Source organism: Culex pipiens, chromosome 2 (genome assembly GCF_016801865.2).
Source record: "Culex pipiens pallens isolate TS chromosome 2, TS_CPP_V2, whole genome shotgun sequence".
Classification (NCBI taxonomy): domain Eukaryota; kingdom Metazoa; phylum Arthropoda; class Insecta; order Diptera; family Culicidae; genus Culex; species Culex pipiens.
Genome location: NC_068938.1, coordinates 53,163,620 through 53,181,631, shown reverse-complemented (window position 1 = coordinate 53,181,631; position 18,012 = coordinate 53,163,620). Strand labels below are relative to the sequence as shown.

The 18,012-nt window shown below is 35.8% G+C and overlaps 2 protein-coding genes across 4 annotated transcripts in view; one reads left to right on the top strand and one right to left on the bottom strand.

Annotated features, from left to right (window-relative positions):
- LOC120426235 (kinesin-like protein CG14535) overlaps positions 1-18,012 on the top strand; it is a 293,320-nt gene that overhangs the window by 207,528 nt on the left and 67,780 nt on the right. The gene's annotated exons all lie outside the window — the stretch shown is intronic.
- On the bottom strand, positions 12,957-16,274 carry LOC120426236 (probable cytochrome P450 4ac1). 2 transcript variants are annotated; one of them, XM_039590974.2, is made up of 3 exons: positions 14,188-14,807; positions 13,320-14,111; positions 12,957-13,215 (listed from the first exon to the last, which is right to left on the bottom strand). In XM_039590974.2, the coding sequence occupies exons 1-3, from the start codon at positions 14,738-14,740 to the stop codon at positions 13,052-13,054; spliced, it is 1,509 nt and encodes a 502-aa protein (XP_039446908.1). In that variant the 5' UTR covers positions 14,741-14,807; the 3' UTR covers positions 12,957-13,051. The 2 variants fall into 2 exon arrangements, with proteins under 2 accessions (XP_039446908.1, XP_039446907.1); XM_039590973.2 differs by lacking the exons at positions 13,320-14,111; positions 14,188-14,807 and adding exons at positions 14,845-15,651; positions 15,717-16,274 and having other exon boundaries at positions 12,961-13,215.

Genomic DNA, 18,012 nt, shown 5'->3' with positions numbered 1-18,012 from the left:
TTATACCGAAATTTGATGTAAATAGTTAAAAACACGCTTAAAGATGGCGAATTTGGAGATGAAGGATTTAATCCAGCTTATTCCAGAATTTGATGGGTCATTAGACTCACTGGAGCAATTTTTAATATTAATAGATTATTATGCTGATCAAATTCCTGAAGGCGAAGATCAGAGTAAATTTTTAAATATTGTTTTTATGAAACTAAAATTTAAAGCAGCAGCACATATTAACCGAATTTATGCAAGCACTTGGGAAGAAACCAAGGCAAATTTAATTAGAGAGTTTGGTATCAAAACTACTTTTGGTAGTATAATTGAACAAATTGAAACTCTGAAACAAGGACAGGATGAATCATTTAAATCATATGCAGGAAGAGTTCTTGACATAAAATACGAAATCATAAAAATTGATCAAAGTTACAACGAAAATTCATTTACAGCTTATTGCTTAAAAAGCCACTTTATAGTTGGAATTATAAATAATGAAATCAAAGCAATTGCCACTAATAACCGTCATATGAAGTTGGAAAATTTGCTAGAATTTTTAGAAAATGAACGAATTGACAGAGAGTCTTTAAGAACTCTCGAACAAAGGTTACTTGCTAGTACTGAAAATTCAAACCTTAATTTTGACAGAAAATTCAGAAATTTCAGGAACAATAAAAATAAAAAATTTTATCAAAGAAATAATTATCAAGCTAACAAATTTTATGAATGTTATAAAACGAATACTGCAAAGAGCACTTTAAAACGAACTTATACAAATAGTCGACGCAATAAAAATCAAATTCCAAATAATTTTAAACTGCAATTTAACGAATACATTCCACCACATGAAACATTAAAAATCAATTTCAATAATGATTCAATATTTTATGCAAATATTGCTACCTTGGCAAATCCAACAAAATTTCACAAATTTATAATTGACTCCGCATCATGTAACAATTTTGTAAGATGGGATGTGGTTAGTAATATGCGTTTAACTAACATTGATTTCAACGATAGAATTTCCATTAGAGGGGTTCATGGAATAGCAGAAGATACAGTAGGATCTGTAAATATGATTTTATTGATAGGAAATTCAAAATACGAGGAAAAGTTTTACATTTTGAAGCATTTTGCTGATGTTGCAATTCTTGGAGCACATTTTCTAAAGAAATACACCTTATATATTAGTCAAAGTTTTGACAACATAGTTTTACGAACGCCTGACACAAATAATATGCAATATAATAATCATGAAATGACCAATTTATTTAGAATCAATGACATTGAAAATATAAACAAAGTAAATATGGCAGGTATTGAAGCAAATAGTTATGACAATTTTAATACAAATTATGATGAAAATAATGGAAATAATTATGATAATGACAATGGCTGCAATGGCAGAATCCAACCGTGCATTGAAGAGTATTATGGTGATCAAATTGAAATTGATGATGATAACCAAGATTACCCAAAAGAGATGAATTTAGAAAATGATCGGGATTATGATGTGATTGAAAACATGAAGCATGAGAAACTTACAGGCAATGAAAGAATGAGAAAAATTTATGAATTGGTTAAAACAGACCACTTGAAAGGCGATATCAATCAAGAAATTAATAATATTTTGAATGATTTTAATGAAATATTTTATTTAGAGGGTGACGAGTTGACTTATACCAATTTAACCATGCACGATATAGAGACAACAACTGAAATTCCAATTAATAAAAGACAATATAGATTTCCTGAAGCTACCAAGAAACACGTAGAAGAACAAGTGGAAGAAATGCTAAAATTAGGGATAATACGCCCAAGTAAAAGTCCGTGGAATGCACCGGTATTATGCATCCCAAAGAAAGACTTAGACGCCGAAGGCAATAAACGCTACAGAATTGTAGTGGATTTTCGAGACCTAAATACAATTACTAAACCATTTGTGTACCCTATACCGCTTATTAGCGAAATTTTGGACAGTATTGGAGAAGCTCGATATTTCTCAACCATTGACTTGAAATCAGGATTTTATCAAATCCCAATTAACCCAAAGGATGCTGCGAAAACCGCTTTTTCAACATTTTTAGGACATTATGAATTTTTAAGAATGCCAATGGGACTGAAAAATAGTCCATCAACATTTCAAAAATTTACATTCACACTTATTTATGAAATACAACCAGTTAATGCGTTTGTATACTTGGATGATATTATTGTATTCGGTAGAACTATCGAAGAACACAATGAAAATTTATATAAAGTTTTGAATGCATTACATGAACATAATTTAAAAGTTGAACCATCAAAATGTAAAATTTTACACAAAGAAGTCAGATATTTGGGTCATATTATTAATGAAGAAGGTATTCGACCAACTAGTGAAAATATTGATACAATCAAAAACATGAAAAGGCCGCAGACGATTAAAAATGTGAGATCATTTTTGGGAACTATTAATTTTTATGGAAAATTTATTCCAAACATTGCAGATAAACGTAAGCCACTTAATGCATTATTAAAGAAAAATGTGAAATTTATTTGGACACAAGAATGTGAAAATGCTTTTGAAGAATTAAAGAACTATTTAATTTCAGAACCAGTTTTAGTTAGACCGAACTACAATGACAAATTTGTTTTGACAACTGATGCTAGCGATTATGCTATCGGAGCAGTTCTTACTAATGAGAAATCAAATGATCACCCTATCGCTTACGCAAGTCGTGCGCTTATCGGGGCAGAAAGAAATTATTTTACTATCGAGAAGGAACTACTAGCTATTGTTTGGGCAGTAGACCACTTCAAACATTTTATCTATAACCAAGATTTTATCGTTTACACAGATCATAGACCGTTGGTAGCTCTATGGCATTTGAAGGAAACTTCACCAACTTTGACAAAACTTCGTTTGAAAATCCAAGGCATTGGATGTGAAATTCGTTACAAGCAAGGAAAGGAAAATGTGGTTGCAGATTTTCTCTCACGTTTAAATAATGATGAAGATCATGCAGATAATAAACAAGCATCAAAATTAGTAGCAATTACAACTCGTCAACAAGCAAAACAAAATAGACAAAATATTTCAGATAATCAAAACTCAACAAATACTCCAAACAGACAGAATTCATCTAGAAACATTACTAATTGGAATAATAATATGAATGGACTTCAACAAATTGACATAAATTTAGATTATGACGATGATAGCAACGATAAAACATTTACCTACAAGGATTTCCAAGACACAGATATCGATTTTAACGTTTTAAAATTTTCTAAAAATATTATACCATTTGAACAAGCCGAAGCTACATTTATGATATTAAACAGTGTTACGGTACACAAAGAATTGAGTAAATACATTGACCTTCCACATGGTATTAAGGATTACACCAATGAAAATATATTTGTATTCCCGCAAAAGAAAATTTGGGGTTTAATTTTGAATGGAACATATCGTTCAGCAGTTAAGAATGAAGAATTTTTCGATGGTTTATTTAAAAGCTTTAAAGATTATCCTGATTTTGCTAAAGATGCATCAGTTATACAAATTATTTCTCATAGAATATTTAAAACAGAGTTGGAACTAAACTTATTACGATTTTTTGCAATGAAACTTTCAAAGCCGTTTACACTATATGCAACAGAAAATGAACGAATTTATGTAAAGCCAGAAGACAGAGATCAAGTGCTTAAAGATTTTCACGACGCACCGTTGGGTGGTCATGTTGGAGGTAAACGAATGATTAAAAGAATGAGTCCTCTATTTACATGGGAAAATATGCGAAGAGATGTTTTGAATTATGTAAAGCAATGTGATTCCTGTCAAAAGAATAAAATATGGCCAGCAAATAAAATGCCAATGAAAATAACGACAACATCGTATGAACCCTTTGATAAAATTTATATGGATGTGGTTATGTTACCAATTTCTAATAATGGAAATAATTGTGGACTTGTGATACAAGATGATTTAACAAGATTTTTGATTGTAGCTCCCATGGAAAACCAAGAAAGTACTACTGTTGCTAGAACTTTTGTCGAAAACTTTGTTTGTAAATTTGGTGCTCCTAAAGAAGTTGTAACCGATCGAGGTACAAACTTTGTAAGCAAATTATTGCAACATACATGCAAAATATTGCACATTAAAAAGATCGTTACAAGTGCATATCATCCTCAAGCTAATTTAGTAGAGAGATCAAATAGAGAGTTGAAAGTTTATTTACGAAATTTTATTGGCAAAGATCCACAATGTTGGGATGAATTAATACCATATTTTATGTTTGAATACAACACTACAGAAAATTCATCAACTGGATATTCTCCCTATGAACTTTTGTATGGAAGAAAAGCTACAATACCAAGCACAATTTATAAAATCAATGATTCAGATTTAAATTATGACGACTATATTTGTTCAATGAAAGATATATTCAAGGATGCTCATGAAACTGCTAAAAACAACTTAATATTATCAAAAGAAAAAAGAAAGGAAATTTATGACAAAAAGACAAATGATTGGGTACCAATGTGGGGAGATAGAGTTTTGGTACAAATGGTACAAACAGGAATTGGTCAAAAGTTACAAAATAAATGGCGAGGCCCTTACGATATCGTTAAATTTAACAGCGATCAAACAACCACTATTAAAAATGGCAACAAATTTGAAGATGTACATAATAATCGACTTAGAAAATATAATGATTAACATAACACTAAATTATAGTTCAGAATATACCCGTATGAAAATATATTTGACAATTTTTTTAAACAATACATATTAAAAATACATTAAAATTAAATGCTCCAATACAAGATAAAATATTTTAAAATTACAATTACATTAATATTAAATGGAATATAGATAAAATGACGATGAATGAAATGAATTACATAGTATCATATAAACAATTATTAACAAAAGACTGTATGAATCAAAATATATGTTATAAACACGGGATTATTTATGTATATTGAAAAAAAACATTATATGAAAAAAAAATATATTGAATTGATATGATTGAAGAATAAGTAAAAAGAACGATGATTATCAAGAGAATTTAATGAATCAAAATATGTGTTACAGAAACCGGATTTTTTTAAGATATATTGAAAAATAAACATGAAAAATATATTATTTATAGGTTGATGAATTAGTTGAAAAAAAAAAATAAATAAAAAGATTATTATCAAAGAAATGCGCAAACCAGATGAATGTTATGAATTGGGGATGAAAGATAATTTTTATAAATGATTGAATTGATGGGGTTTAAACAAGAAACAGATTAAGAAAAATACCAGTACTGAGTTTATACATTTTTTTTTTGAAAAAAACGTGAAGCGATTATGATCAAATATAAACATAATAATGAAGCAGTGATGAAACACGTTAAAACAATTAAGAAGCTGTTGGGTTGCAATTTTGGGAATATACTTAATTGAGCTAAAATGGGTTAACAGGGTATTAGAAAAACAATGACGCAATTTTTAACTACAAATAAAAACAAATCAAACGGACTGAACAATAATGAAATTTCAACGACAAGCAAATGAAGATGGTGTGATTATTAAATGTTCCAAAACAACATGTATGCAAGTAAGAATGAGTGTGAGAATAATTGGACAAGGGAAGGCCACCCAGAATGAATGTTGAATGTAAACATGTGTTTTATAATTTACTTAACAAAGTATTAAGAATTTATTTTCAGAATGTTATATGCTTATACGAAGGATTTACAGGAAACCATTGGAAGACGATCAAGAAGACAACAATATCAGCAAGGACGCTTGCAAAGACGAATATGGACTACAGCTCAAGAAAGGGTAAAATTTGTGAGTACATCGTGAGGAATCTAAAAAGATCGGAAAGGATGGTAAAAGTTCCGATCTAGGGATACATAAACTGATAAAGCAACGCCAAAGGGATTAAAAAGTAGACAATTGTACTCTATGGGGAGAGTTTTATGTCGAATAAAGCTTCAAAACAGTTGTAATCCATGGGGGGATTCAATATGTTAAAAACATTTCAAAACATTTGCACTTTACGGGGATAGTCAAATGATAATTAAAGGGAATGGATAAATAATGCTTCAAGGGAAAATCAAGGGATAAATAATGCTTCAAGGGATTTTCAAGGGATAAAATAATGCTTCAAGGGAAAAACACCTTTAAACTGATAAAATTCAGAGGGATAAAAAAATCAGAACATTATCATTAGAATGATAATTGAACCAACTAATTTTCTTGCAAATTCAGCATTTTATTGCGAATTGCTCAAATAAACAAATTGAATGGATTTGACAAATCTGAAAACACAAAGTGACAGACAAATTTCATAAAAAGTTGATATAACAGAAAAGATATTTTAACATGCGCAGTTTTGCAATGACAAAATGATAGGAGGTTTAGATCAATGAAAAACTTTAATGAGTTATTTTTTATTCAAGTATAAAAACAGTAGTCAATTAGAACTGATTTTTTTTTCAGTATCACTATATCAAGAAGATGTACAAAATTGTATAAGTAAATTTGAATTCAATTTTGCACATAAATTGAATGATAGATTCCTGAAAATCATAAAATATTGTTCATGCGAAAAAAAACAAGTAAGAAATTTTTGTGGGAGAAACGAAACTAAAAACTGAAGTAAAATATGGCAGAGACGGGAGACGAAACACAAGGATGATCGACGCGTTCGTATGCTGAGAAGTTCTACGCGTTCGTATGCAGAAGTTTGTGATGGCAAGATGGTGAGTGGCAAAGTCAAGCGAGATGTTGGACAGGTAACGGTGTTGATGTTGTTGTAAAAGGTCATATCAATGAGGATCAAGTACGAATTAAAACGCAATTTAGTAACGAGACATTCACGTAAAACAAATCACTAAATCGAAATGTGGAATCAAGCGAAGTAAAGATGATTGAAATGCGAAACATCAATTATGGAACAAAAATGCATACTACACGCCTGAAACTATTGGAAAGGAGAAGATCATGATAAACAAATGATACCATCATCCGATGTCATTAATTTACAAAAGCCAAAGTTGCAAATTACACGAAAAGACAATTTTGGACAAACAACATTTCCTAAACAAGAATTACATCAACCGATGTCAATAATTTGAGAATGTCAAAGATGCAAATCAACTGGAAAAGTCAATTTTGGACAAAAATACTGGATTTACGAACAATTCACAATACTCAGCAAGTGAGAAGTCAATGCACTCTCAAAACTGACCATAGTCAACTCACAGCTGGGTTATGAAGCATAATTCATGATGAAAACGACAATTGCACTAATCGACGAAATTCAACACCTTAGCCTCGAAAACTGACCAATTGATCAAGTCACTGTGGAATGAATAGCCTCACGAGAAAGACAATTTTTGATGGAAGACGACGACGATAACAACCAGCCGATCAACACAGTTCTACAACAACAACAAATTTTGCTTACAGTGGGAAAAATGCAATGATTTTTTTAGGAGAGATAATGAAAATTAATTTCAAATGCAAGTTTATTTAAATCAGTTTCAATGAAAATTTTTTTACAAGAGAAGTTCAAAACAGTAAATCAAGTAATTTAACAGGACAGAAGATCAAAAGAGTAATGAAAATAATTTTAAAGTAGAAAAATCAAAAGAACAATTATAATTATAAAGCAATTTACAAGAAAGCACAAGAAGAACAAATTGTAAACCGCGCGATCACTAAACCCGACAATGTTCTTTCCATAGATGATCATTTCTTTCAGACGATCATCTAGCTGATAAGTGTGGGGGAGATTAACCGAACCAATTTTTTTTAAATCAATTTTTTAAAGCCAGCCATTAAAGTATCTTTTAATGAATTTTTGCAAAGTAATTTTTACACAATTTAAATTATTAACTTTGGGAATATTATTTCAACCTACAAATAACTTTCGATAGATGTTCTAAATGCTTTTCAAGAATACAAACATCTAGCTGGTAAGTGTGGGGGAATGCAACGACCTCAAATTTAAATCATTAAATTTGTCCATTTTCGATCCTCACCACAGTTCTGACCATGCGCGCTTACGCAAGCATAAATAATTTTACACGTCGACTCGCGTTGCGCGACAAATAATTAAGCTTATGTACAGGTGTGGATCATGAGTCATTCTCACCTGAAAAGCCCTTTATTAAATTTCGCCAATTGTTAGGCAATCAAAAAAATGGTTAAGCTTTCAATTATGAATGTGCGATGTTATTCGACAGGGGAAATTGAGGGTGTGGCTTAACCAAATTCATGGGCATGTTTGTTCAAAGGAGAATTCGACCTTCTCATTATTGACTTACATTTTTGAGAATGTTTTAGGAACATAATTTTGATATTCCAATAACATATTTTAAAGTTTCACGACAATGGTTCGAACCCATGACTTCCGATTTTGAGGTGTACTCACTACACCATACGGAAAGTCATGAAGAATTGCAGAGGTCTGCATAATTTAATTCATGAGGTTCATCGATGCTTCTCATCGAAACGGACCACTTTTAGTAGAACAAAATTTAGTAGAGTTTTCGGGGACTGACTATAAAAACCCCAAAATTCTTGAGGAGGGCAGTTAGTTCCAGTTAGTTCCAGTTAGTTCCAGTCAGTTCCAGCCAGTTCAAGCCCAGTCCAGTTCCAGATCCTGAAGAAGCCCCAGACCAGCCGGACCCGCCAGCAGCCACCAGTAGCAGAGGCCCCAGTCCAGCCGGACTTAGCGGTGGAGGCCGCAGTCCGCCGGGACTTAGCCGCTGTGAAGAGTCCGCCGGGACTTAGCCGCTGTGAAGAGTCCGCCGGGACTTAGCCGCTGTGAAGAGTCCGCCGGGACTTAGCCGCTGGGAAGAGTCCGCCGGGACTTAGCCGTCGTGGAGTCAACCAGGGACGTAGCAGAGTTCGGGTCTGGCATGGCTCGGCGAAGAGGTCTGGAGGACAAGTCTGGCTTCAACGTAGAGAACTGGTTCGACGAAGATCTCAATGCAAAGTGATGTGATCGTGCGCGTAAAAGTTGAAAGTGTTACCGAAAAAAATGTAATCTTCAAAAAGTGTAATATACAGATAAGTGAAGTTTACTGATCTGTTTTGACTCTACGAGTAAATATCACAAAAATCCTGAAAGCCTAAACCGCTCGGGCCGTTCACCTACAAGAATGCTACGGTTTGCCGAGGCAGCGTGCGCTCCTGGATTGGCAAAAACAATGGGACGACGACACCAAGGGACGTTGGATGTATTCCATACGACCTAAGGTGCAAAGAAAAGCCTGGTTCAAGGGAATGGACTTGACGCGTGGATTCATCAGAACGATGTCCCGCCTTATGTCGAACCATTACTCGTCCAAGGCTCATCTTTACCGTATCAACATGAGTGATACAAACTTATGCGACTGTGGGCAGGGTTATCAGGACATCGACCATCTCGTATGGGCGTGTCCAGATCACCAGGCTCACAGAATTAAGTTGAAAGATACCCTCAGGGCCCGAGGAAGACCACCAGAAATCCCGATGCGAGACGCGTTATCTCAACTAGACCTTGATGTTCTCTATCCGATCTATCAGTTCCTCGTAGATTCCAAAATATCCATTTAGTTTTCTTCCAGTTAGTTTTCCTTCAGTTAGTTTTCCTTCAGTTAGTATAACTCGCCTTCACACAAAGCCGTCGTTTCTGGATTGCACCGGAAGCAAAGCAAGAACGCCCCAGCAGCTGGACACCGAGTTGCGGCTGAGGACAAAACGCAAAGGCCAGCAGAGCCAACCAAGACCCCTACACAATCCCCCTTCCCTTCCCACGCCTTGTCTTTAACATCAATCCCTTCCCTACTAACCCCGAGTAGGCCGCGGGTAATCGGCTCCCCTCCCACTAACATTTACACACAAGATCCTCTGTAATTATTAAGTCAAATGTAATTACAAAAGCCGACTCGGTCCTAACCAGGTCCCAGTACCGAAAAGGACCTAATAAAAATAATTTTAGGAAAAAAAAAAAACCCACATACCGTAAACCGGGGTGACTTTGATTGATTTCGAATATTTTCAAACAGTTAAGGTTTTTCTCAAGATTATTATTTTTAAAACATGTACTGGGGTAGGACACACAAAGTCCATGCACTATTTTGGAAAAAAGTTTTTTCAATAGTATTTAGAAAAATAGTTACGTTAAAAATTCTTAGTTTTAATTCCGGGGTGACTTTGATATTCATAGGTTTTCTTGTTAAAATCATATTTAAGATGTTCAAACTTTATTTGTATGTAAATGTACCATCACTAAAGTAGCTGATGAGTTTTCAAGAAAGAAATCTATGTTTATATTTAGTTAACTAAGTTTATAAGCTTTTTAACAAATACATACAAATTTAAGGTAAAATTGTTAAAAAGTCGGAATTTTGCCTTAAATTGGTTAAAACTAGTTTTGTTTATAAAATTATTGATTTATATTGCATTTTATACTGAATTCGAAGCACGAATCACAAGTTTACACATTTTACATGAAATTTGTTCAATTGAAATTGCCTATAAATTTGTAGATATTTTTTAATTGTGTTTCAAAAACACATATTATTTATTATTTATAAACTTATTTAATCTTCTCCTAGTGAAAAATTGTCCAAAGAATCCGAAAATGCATTCAGTTTTCCGATTAAAAATCATGTTCATTGAGAAAATTTTGACACTTTGAAAAGTTTAAATAATGACTTTCATCAACATTTTCTTAACTATAGTTAACTAACTTTTTAAACTAGTCAACATTTTATGAAAAGTTCTTCTTGAGGTACTTTGAACACTTCTCTACCACGGTCAGTATGTTTCTAAACCATTCCTTACGTTTTTTAATTGTACTCTTCATTTTGCGGAAAATCGCAAACCTATCAAAGTCACCCCGGCTTCAAAGTCACCCCGTTTTACGGTACTACCTAGCTACGCTTTTAAAATACCTTTCTAAATTGAAGTTTGAATTTTGAATCTTGAAGAAAACAACAAGAAACCAAACGTTTCAATTGCAATGTTTTTTTCTGAATAATGTCATCTTCTACTTGTTCGTTAAAATTAAACTTTTTAATGATTTTCAAAATAATAATTTTTAATTTAAAATGAAAAATAAAAACATTATACCTTTCTTCCATTTCCTTCAATGTGCTGATTAATTTCACATGGTATCAGACGTACATCGGCTTACTTCCTCATATGATTTTTGGAATGATTACATTATCCCTTCATCCCGCACCCTAATTACTCCCACACCCCTCAAAGCCAACCCCTCTGACCACTGGTTATTAAATCGAATTACTTTTTATCGCACGCTTCCTCATTCAATTATCGACGCCGCACAGGCTTAAATTTTCCGCATTCCCCCCTCAAACAAAACTTGGGAGGGAGAAAAAAAAGACGACACAGCTCAAGGCATCAATAACCAACTCCCACCAGAATGCAGCGTCCTAATTAGGGGAAAGTGATTTGCGGGGGACGGGTGAACCCCTTCTTTGGCCATCACCCTCAACCGACTATCCGGTCGGGGGTGGCTGACTGGACAAGAAAAATGCATTCCCTCAGTCAGTGAGTTGGGAGTTCAAAGGAATCCCCTTGCCTCGAGCATGAGGGTGGAGTTGTAAGTGTATAAATTTCCAGCTTCTTGCTACGGCTTGCCGAAGAGGGGGACGACGCAAAAGCCATATCTTCATCGGGAAGAGGCACAGTGAAAGTGGTGCGAATAGCAGCACAAAATAAATTAGAAAAACGAAGAACAGCATTTCGAACAGAGCAAACGAACAGAGCAAACGACGACACAATAGGAATTGAAAAATGACAAAAAATGACCACACAAAGCAAACGTGAAAAATAGAACGAATGGAAGCATAAAGTGGTTGAAAATCTAGTAAGAACAATTTCGCAAAATTGATTTGAAAAAATAAACAAATTAAAAGTTTTTTTTAACAGTGTTCCAAAACTCTAGAGAGGGAACATCCTTAAAGACTTGAATTCTCGTCCTAGAGGGGGGTGAAGCCGACGGCGGGACAACGTGATTGAACGTCTGGAGGCAAAGCAGCAAAACCACGCTCCTAATTGAATAAAGTTAATTACGTGTGGATAGATCAATCCGTCTTTATCAACTGCGCGCTTCCTACACTTTGTACAAGCTAGCAGTTCTAGCAGAGATAGTCGACCCTATTACAACCACACCACACTAACCGGCAGCCAGGAACCGACCAGCCCTTATTGGATTAATCAATATTGCAGCAGTGAGTGTGTAGAGAGGTTGGCAATTGCCAGTCTTGCTTCTTCGAACTCCGCACGGACAGCTATCAACTGCAGTAGTATAGTTACAACGGCGGGAAAGGACGGGTCAGTCGGTAAACGGTGTGAAAAATGTCACTCGATCATGCAACGATTGGCCCCGACATTAACCTTCCGACATTTGGGGTGGGACATCCTTAGTGGTAAAGGAAGGGAAACGTGGCTTCTTATCCTTTTACGGGCCGTTGAGCCGATTATGTCCAAGGGAGGCAATTTTGTTTTGGGGTGAAAAATGGTAACAAGGTGGATTTTGGAAGTTGCTTTAAGAAGCCGGTAGATTATTGAAGAATCGGTGACTTTTTTCATGAAGATTTCAGCATAACCGCAGTGTCCTTCAAATCTAGTAGATTTAGAAGAATTGAGACAGTCATTTTTTTCAGTGTAGTCCTTATCCATACCTACAACTTTGCCGAAGACACCAAATCAATCAAAAAATTCCTTTAAAAGATACAGATTTCATAATTTTAATACATCATTTTTGTATGGACAGCTGCAAAAATTTGTATGGAAAAGTATATGGACAAACTAATGATGCAAAATGGCTTCTTTGGGCATACCAAATGCACAAAAAAAGTTTCAGTCGGATTAAAAAATACAAAAAAAATCAAATGATAGAAATCTGGGAGAATTGCTCAGTTGGAAAATCTCCAGACCCCGGAATCGGAGTCGCTAAATTTCCAGGAATTGGCTGTAATATTACCACAATTATTTTCAAAGGATTTCATAAAATTTTATTTGTCAAAATTAGTATAGCACCACATTAAAAAATAAATCAAATATTTCGCCGCTCAAACTTGACCTTGATGGGATCCCGCGCGCGCAGCACCATGTCAGCAACAAACACAATCTCGTCACGCTTCGTGACCGGAAGCACACGAAATTCGCGCAGCACGGCGGTAAGAATCGATTTCAGCTCCAGCATGGCGAAGCGTTGTCCTGGAATGAGAACAGAAGACGAGAAGATTAATCTCCGGATTTGCAGCCTTATTCATGTTGGTGTAATTTCTCCGTTGACCAGCAATTGTCACGTAACTCCTCACCGATGCAGTTCCTCGGACCGGCACTGAACGGAACATACGCGTACGGATTTCGCTTTTCTACATTTTCCGGTAGAAACCGATCCGGGTCGAAACGTTCCGGGTCCGGAAATTGCTCCGGATCGCGGTGCAGATCCCAAATGTGCACGTTTGCCATCGAACCCTTTGGTACGAAGCGATCTGCGAACCAGCTGTCTTCAGACACGGTACGGCCAATGAAGGGAACCGGAGGGTACAGTCGAAGACATTCTTTGATCACCCGATCCATGTACCGAAGCTCGTTGTAGTCTTTAACCGTGTATTGCGAATGAGGTCTGCTCGCCTCAATTTCGTCGCACAACTTTTGCTGAACATCCGGGTGTTCTGCGACTACGAAGAAGATGAACGTGACGGCCGAAGCCGTGGTGTCGTGTCCACGAAACATGAAGGTATTGACCTCTTCACGCACTCCGTCTTCATCGATCTGGTTTCGTGCTTCGGATGCTAAGAGTGTATCCAACAGGGCGTATCGCTGATTGGTATTGAAATAGATGTTCTCTTCGGAAAAGTCCTCAAGGTTCTTGACGGTGGCATGGAACAACTTCCTTCGCTGCTTGATAATACCATTGGTAAAGGCATGTATCGGCTTCAGTACCTTGTTCATACGAGCTTCCAAACCCAGCATTTTATACACGAAGTTTTCATACAACCATGGGTTCATGACGCGTTGAACCAAGTATTCCACCAGCACTTTTATTTTTGCCCGGTATTCATCGGCCATCGTGTGCGAATCCAGCTTGACCCCCATCGCAGCTTCTATAAATAATAACAGTTCAAAGGTTTACACTGATTAACAACCCAAACAACGCTTTCAACGAGCCAGTCATAATACCGCAGATTGTGTTCAGCGTGAAGCGTGCCGCCAACTGCTGCAGTGAAGTCGTTTTCCGCTGTTCCACATCCTTGTTCAACCGCTGCACTAGCTTTTCGCACTCTTCATGGAACGTGTTCAGGAATTTCGGCAAAATGTTGAAATGGAACGCTGCCGTTAGGATCTTCCTCCTTTGGAACCACTTGCTGCCGGTGCTGTTCAGCAGTCCGACACCCAGAAATGGGTGCAAGAAGGTGTAGATCATGTTCTTGTCAATCAGCCGAGTGCTCGACAGCAGAGCTTCACTTTCCTTTGCTTTGATAGCGTTGACGATTAGCCCACTGCCGAGCAATAGCCCGTACGAGTCATTGAACCGTTGAGCTAATTCACGTGCAAGCATGAACGTGCTCACTGGATCCCGGGATAGCAGTATGAATATGTCACCGAAGATGGGTAACGGTCGTGGGGAAGGAAACTGCTTCGCTGCTCGATACCCCGGCGATGTTCGAAGGTACAGTTCGTACAGAAGTAGCAGCGAAAGCAGAATCACGAGGAATATGGTAAAGTAATCCATTCCGATCGAGCGCTGGGATGAAACTGAGACTCGCTACAGAATACTCCACAACTGAACTGATAAGCATAGTCGTTACAACTAGATTTAACCCAACACCGACTCACCAATGCAGTTCCTTGGTCCAGCACTGAACGGAACGTACGCGTAAGGATTCCTCTGCTCCACATTTTCCGACAGGAACCTGTCGGGATCGAAGCGTTCCGGGTCCGGAAACTGCTTCGGATCTCGGTGTAGATCCCATATGAGCACGTTTGCCATCGAGTCTTTTGGGATGAAACGGTCCCCGAACCAGCTGTCCTCGTTGATCATTCGTCCAATGAACGGAACCGGAGGGTACAGTCGTAGGCACTCTTTTATCACTCGATCCATGTACCGAAGCTCGTTGTAGTCCTTTACCGTAAATTGCGCCAGTGGGTCGAGCCTGCTCGAGTTGACGGTCAAGATTTCATCCACCAGTGCCTGCTGAACGTCCGGATGTTCGGCGACGAGCAGAAAGATGAAGGTAAACGCCGAAGCCGTTGTGTCGTGTCCACGGAACATAAAGGTATTGACCTCTTCGCGTATTCCCTTCTCGTTTATCTGATTACGTGCCTCGGATGCTAGCAAGGTATCTAGCAGGGCGTATCGCTGATTGGTATTGAAATAGATGTTTTCCTCGGAGAATTCGTCCAGATTCTTAACGTTAGCATGAAACAGCTCTCTGCGTTGCTTAATGATGTTACTGGTAAAGGCATGAATCGGTTTAAGTGCTTTATCAAGACGCGCTCGGAATCCCAACAGTTTGTAGGTGAAGTTCTCAAATAGCAAAGGATTCATAACCCGTTGAATCAAAAACCCAACCACTTCCTTGATCTTAGCCCTGTACTCGTCGGCCATCGTGTGTGAGTCCAGCTTGACCCCCATCGCAGCTTCTACAAAAAAAATACAGCAAAGTTGATAAACACCCCAAAAAATCATCCCGAGCTGGTCCTCATACCGCAGATAGTGTTCAGCGTGAATCGGGCCGCCACGTCCTGCAGCACAGTCGCTTGTCCGCAATTCACATCTTCATCCAATCGTACAACCAACTTTTCGCACTCTTCATGAAACGTTTCCAAAAATTTCGGCAAGATGTTAAAGTGAAATGCCGCCGTCAGAATCTTCCTCCTTTGGAACCACTTGCTTCCGGTGCTGTTCAACAGTCCGACGCCCAGAAATGGGTGCAAGTACAGATAAATTACACTCTTGTCGATAAGCTTGGTACTGGACAGCAGCGCTTCGGTTTCGCTAGCCCTGATAGCGTTGACGATCATTCCCCCTCGAATCAGCAGCACGAAAGACTCCCCAAACCGGGCAGCCCATTGGCGCGGCAAGGTGAACGTGCTGAGCTGATCGTTGAACAGCAGATCGAAGATGTTCCCGAATATGGGCAGCCGTTTCGGTCCTGGGAACTGCTTGGCGGCCTTATATCCGGGTAACTTCCGAAGGTGCACTTCATAGAAGAGCAAGATCAGGATGATGGCCGCGAAGACCAACGTCAAAAAATCCATCCCGATCGGAGGTTGGGACGGAACTGACTTGCGATCCCTCTGAATTCAGCTGATAACAGTGGCTTGTTTGCAATACATTAAAACGCTAATCTATCGAGCTAAGTGAGTCAGTAGCGGCGGTTTTGTTTTGTTTTTGTTTTTGTTTTTGTTTTTGTTTTTGTTTTTGTTTTTGTTTTTGTTTTTGTTTTTGTTTTTGTTTTTGTTTTTGTTTTTGTTTTTGTTTTTGTTTTTGTTTTTGTTTTTGTTTTTGTTTTTGTTTTTGTTTTTGTTTTTGTTTTTGTTTTTGTTTTTGTTTTTGTTTTTGTTTTTGTTTTTGTTTTTGTTTTTGTTTTTGTTTTTGTTTTTGTTTTTGTTTTTGTTTTTGTTTTTGTTTTTGTTTTTGTTTTTGTTTTTGTTTTTGTTTTTGTTTTTGTTTTTGTTTTTGTTTTTGTTTTTGTTTTTGTTTTTGTTTTTGTTTTTGTTTTTGTTTTTGTTTTGTTTTTGTTTTTGTTTTTGTTTTTGTTTTTGTTTTTGTTTTTGTTTTTGTTTTGTTTTTGTTTTTGTTTTTGTTTTTGTTTTTGTTTTTGTTTTTGTTTTTGTTTTTGTTTTTGTTTTTGTTTTTGTTTTTGTTTTTGTTTTTGTTTTTGTTTTTGTTTTTGTTTTTGTTTTTGTTTTTGTTTTTGTTTTTGTTTTTGTTTTTGTTTTTGTTTTTGTTTTTGTTTTTGTTTTTGTTTTTGTTTTTGTTTTTGTTTTTGTTTTTGTTTTTGTTTTTGTTTTTGTTTTTGTTTTTGTTTTTGTTTTTGTTTTTGTTTTTGTTTTTGTTTTTGTTTTTGTTTTTGTTTTTGTTTTTGTTTTGTTTTTGTTTTTGTTTTTGTTTTTGTTTTTGTTTTTGTTTTTGTTTTTGTTTTTGTTTTTGTTTTTGTTTTTGTTTTTGTTTTTGTTTTTGTTTTTGTTTTTGTTTTTGTTTTTGTTTTTGTTTTTGTTTTTGTTTTTGTTTTTGTTTTTGTTTTTGTTTTTGTTTTTGTTTTTGTTTTTGTTTTTGTTTTTGTTTTTGTTTTTGTTTTTGTTTTTGTTTTTGTTTTTGTTTTTGTTTTTGTTTTTGTTTTTGTTTTTGTTTTTGTTTTTGTTTTTGTTTTGTTTTTGTTTTTGTTTTTGTTTTTGTTTTTGTTTTTGTTTTTGTTTTTGTTTTTGTTTTTGTTTTTGTTTTTGTTTTTGTTTTTGTTTTTGTTTTTGTTTTTGTTTTTGTTTTTGTTTTTGTTTTTGTTTTTGTTTTTGTTTTTGTTTTTGTTTTTGTTAGAAAAAAAAAATAGAAAAAGTGTAATTTTCAACAAGAGAATCATGTTAAACAGCATTCAAAACTTAATTTCCTGTTCAATATATGTTTTGTAGACAAAACAGCAAGAGTATTTGGATTCTTTTTTATTACGAGCACTTTGCACTCACTTAACGTTACAAGAACTCTTCCGTAACTTCAAACAAACTTTTGCTTCTATTCCCCGTGGTGTACATGTATGATTTAATTATGATTATTTATGATTCCACTTTTGCAACAACAAACATCGCAAACACGGCACAAACAAACTAACACACACAAACTTGCTCTTTTCCGCAGTAGTTAAGTTCTTCCCCCTATTTTCCACCGTTGCAGCAGCAATAGCTAGAGTTTGAGCAGGGGAGGAACTCGTAAATCTACAATCCGTGTAGTAATTTCTGAGTTTGTTTATTTTCTCACATGTTTTCCGCGCCAAGACGATGAGGAAGACG

Excerpts from the sequence above, each read along its gene's own strand:
- LOC120426236 (XM_039590973.2), bottom strand. The coding sequence starts at position 16,269 with ATGGATTTTTTGACGTTGGTCTTCGCGGCCATCATCCTGATCTTGCTC. Across the intron at positions 15,652-15,716 it reads CACGCTGAACACTATCTGCG|AAGCTGCGATGGGGGTCAAG; the intron begins GTATGAGGACCA and ends TTTTTTTTGTAG. Across the intron at positions 13,216-14,844 it reads TGGACCAAGGAACTGCATTG|GACAACGCTTCGCCATGCTG; the intron begins GTGAGTCGGTGT and ends TTCTCATTCCAG.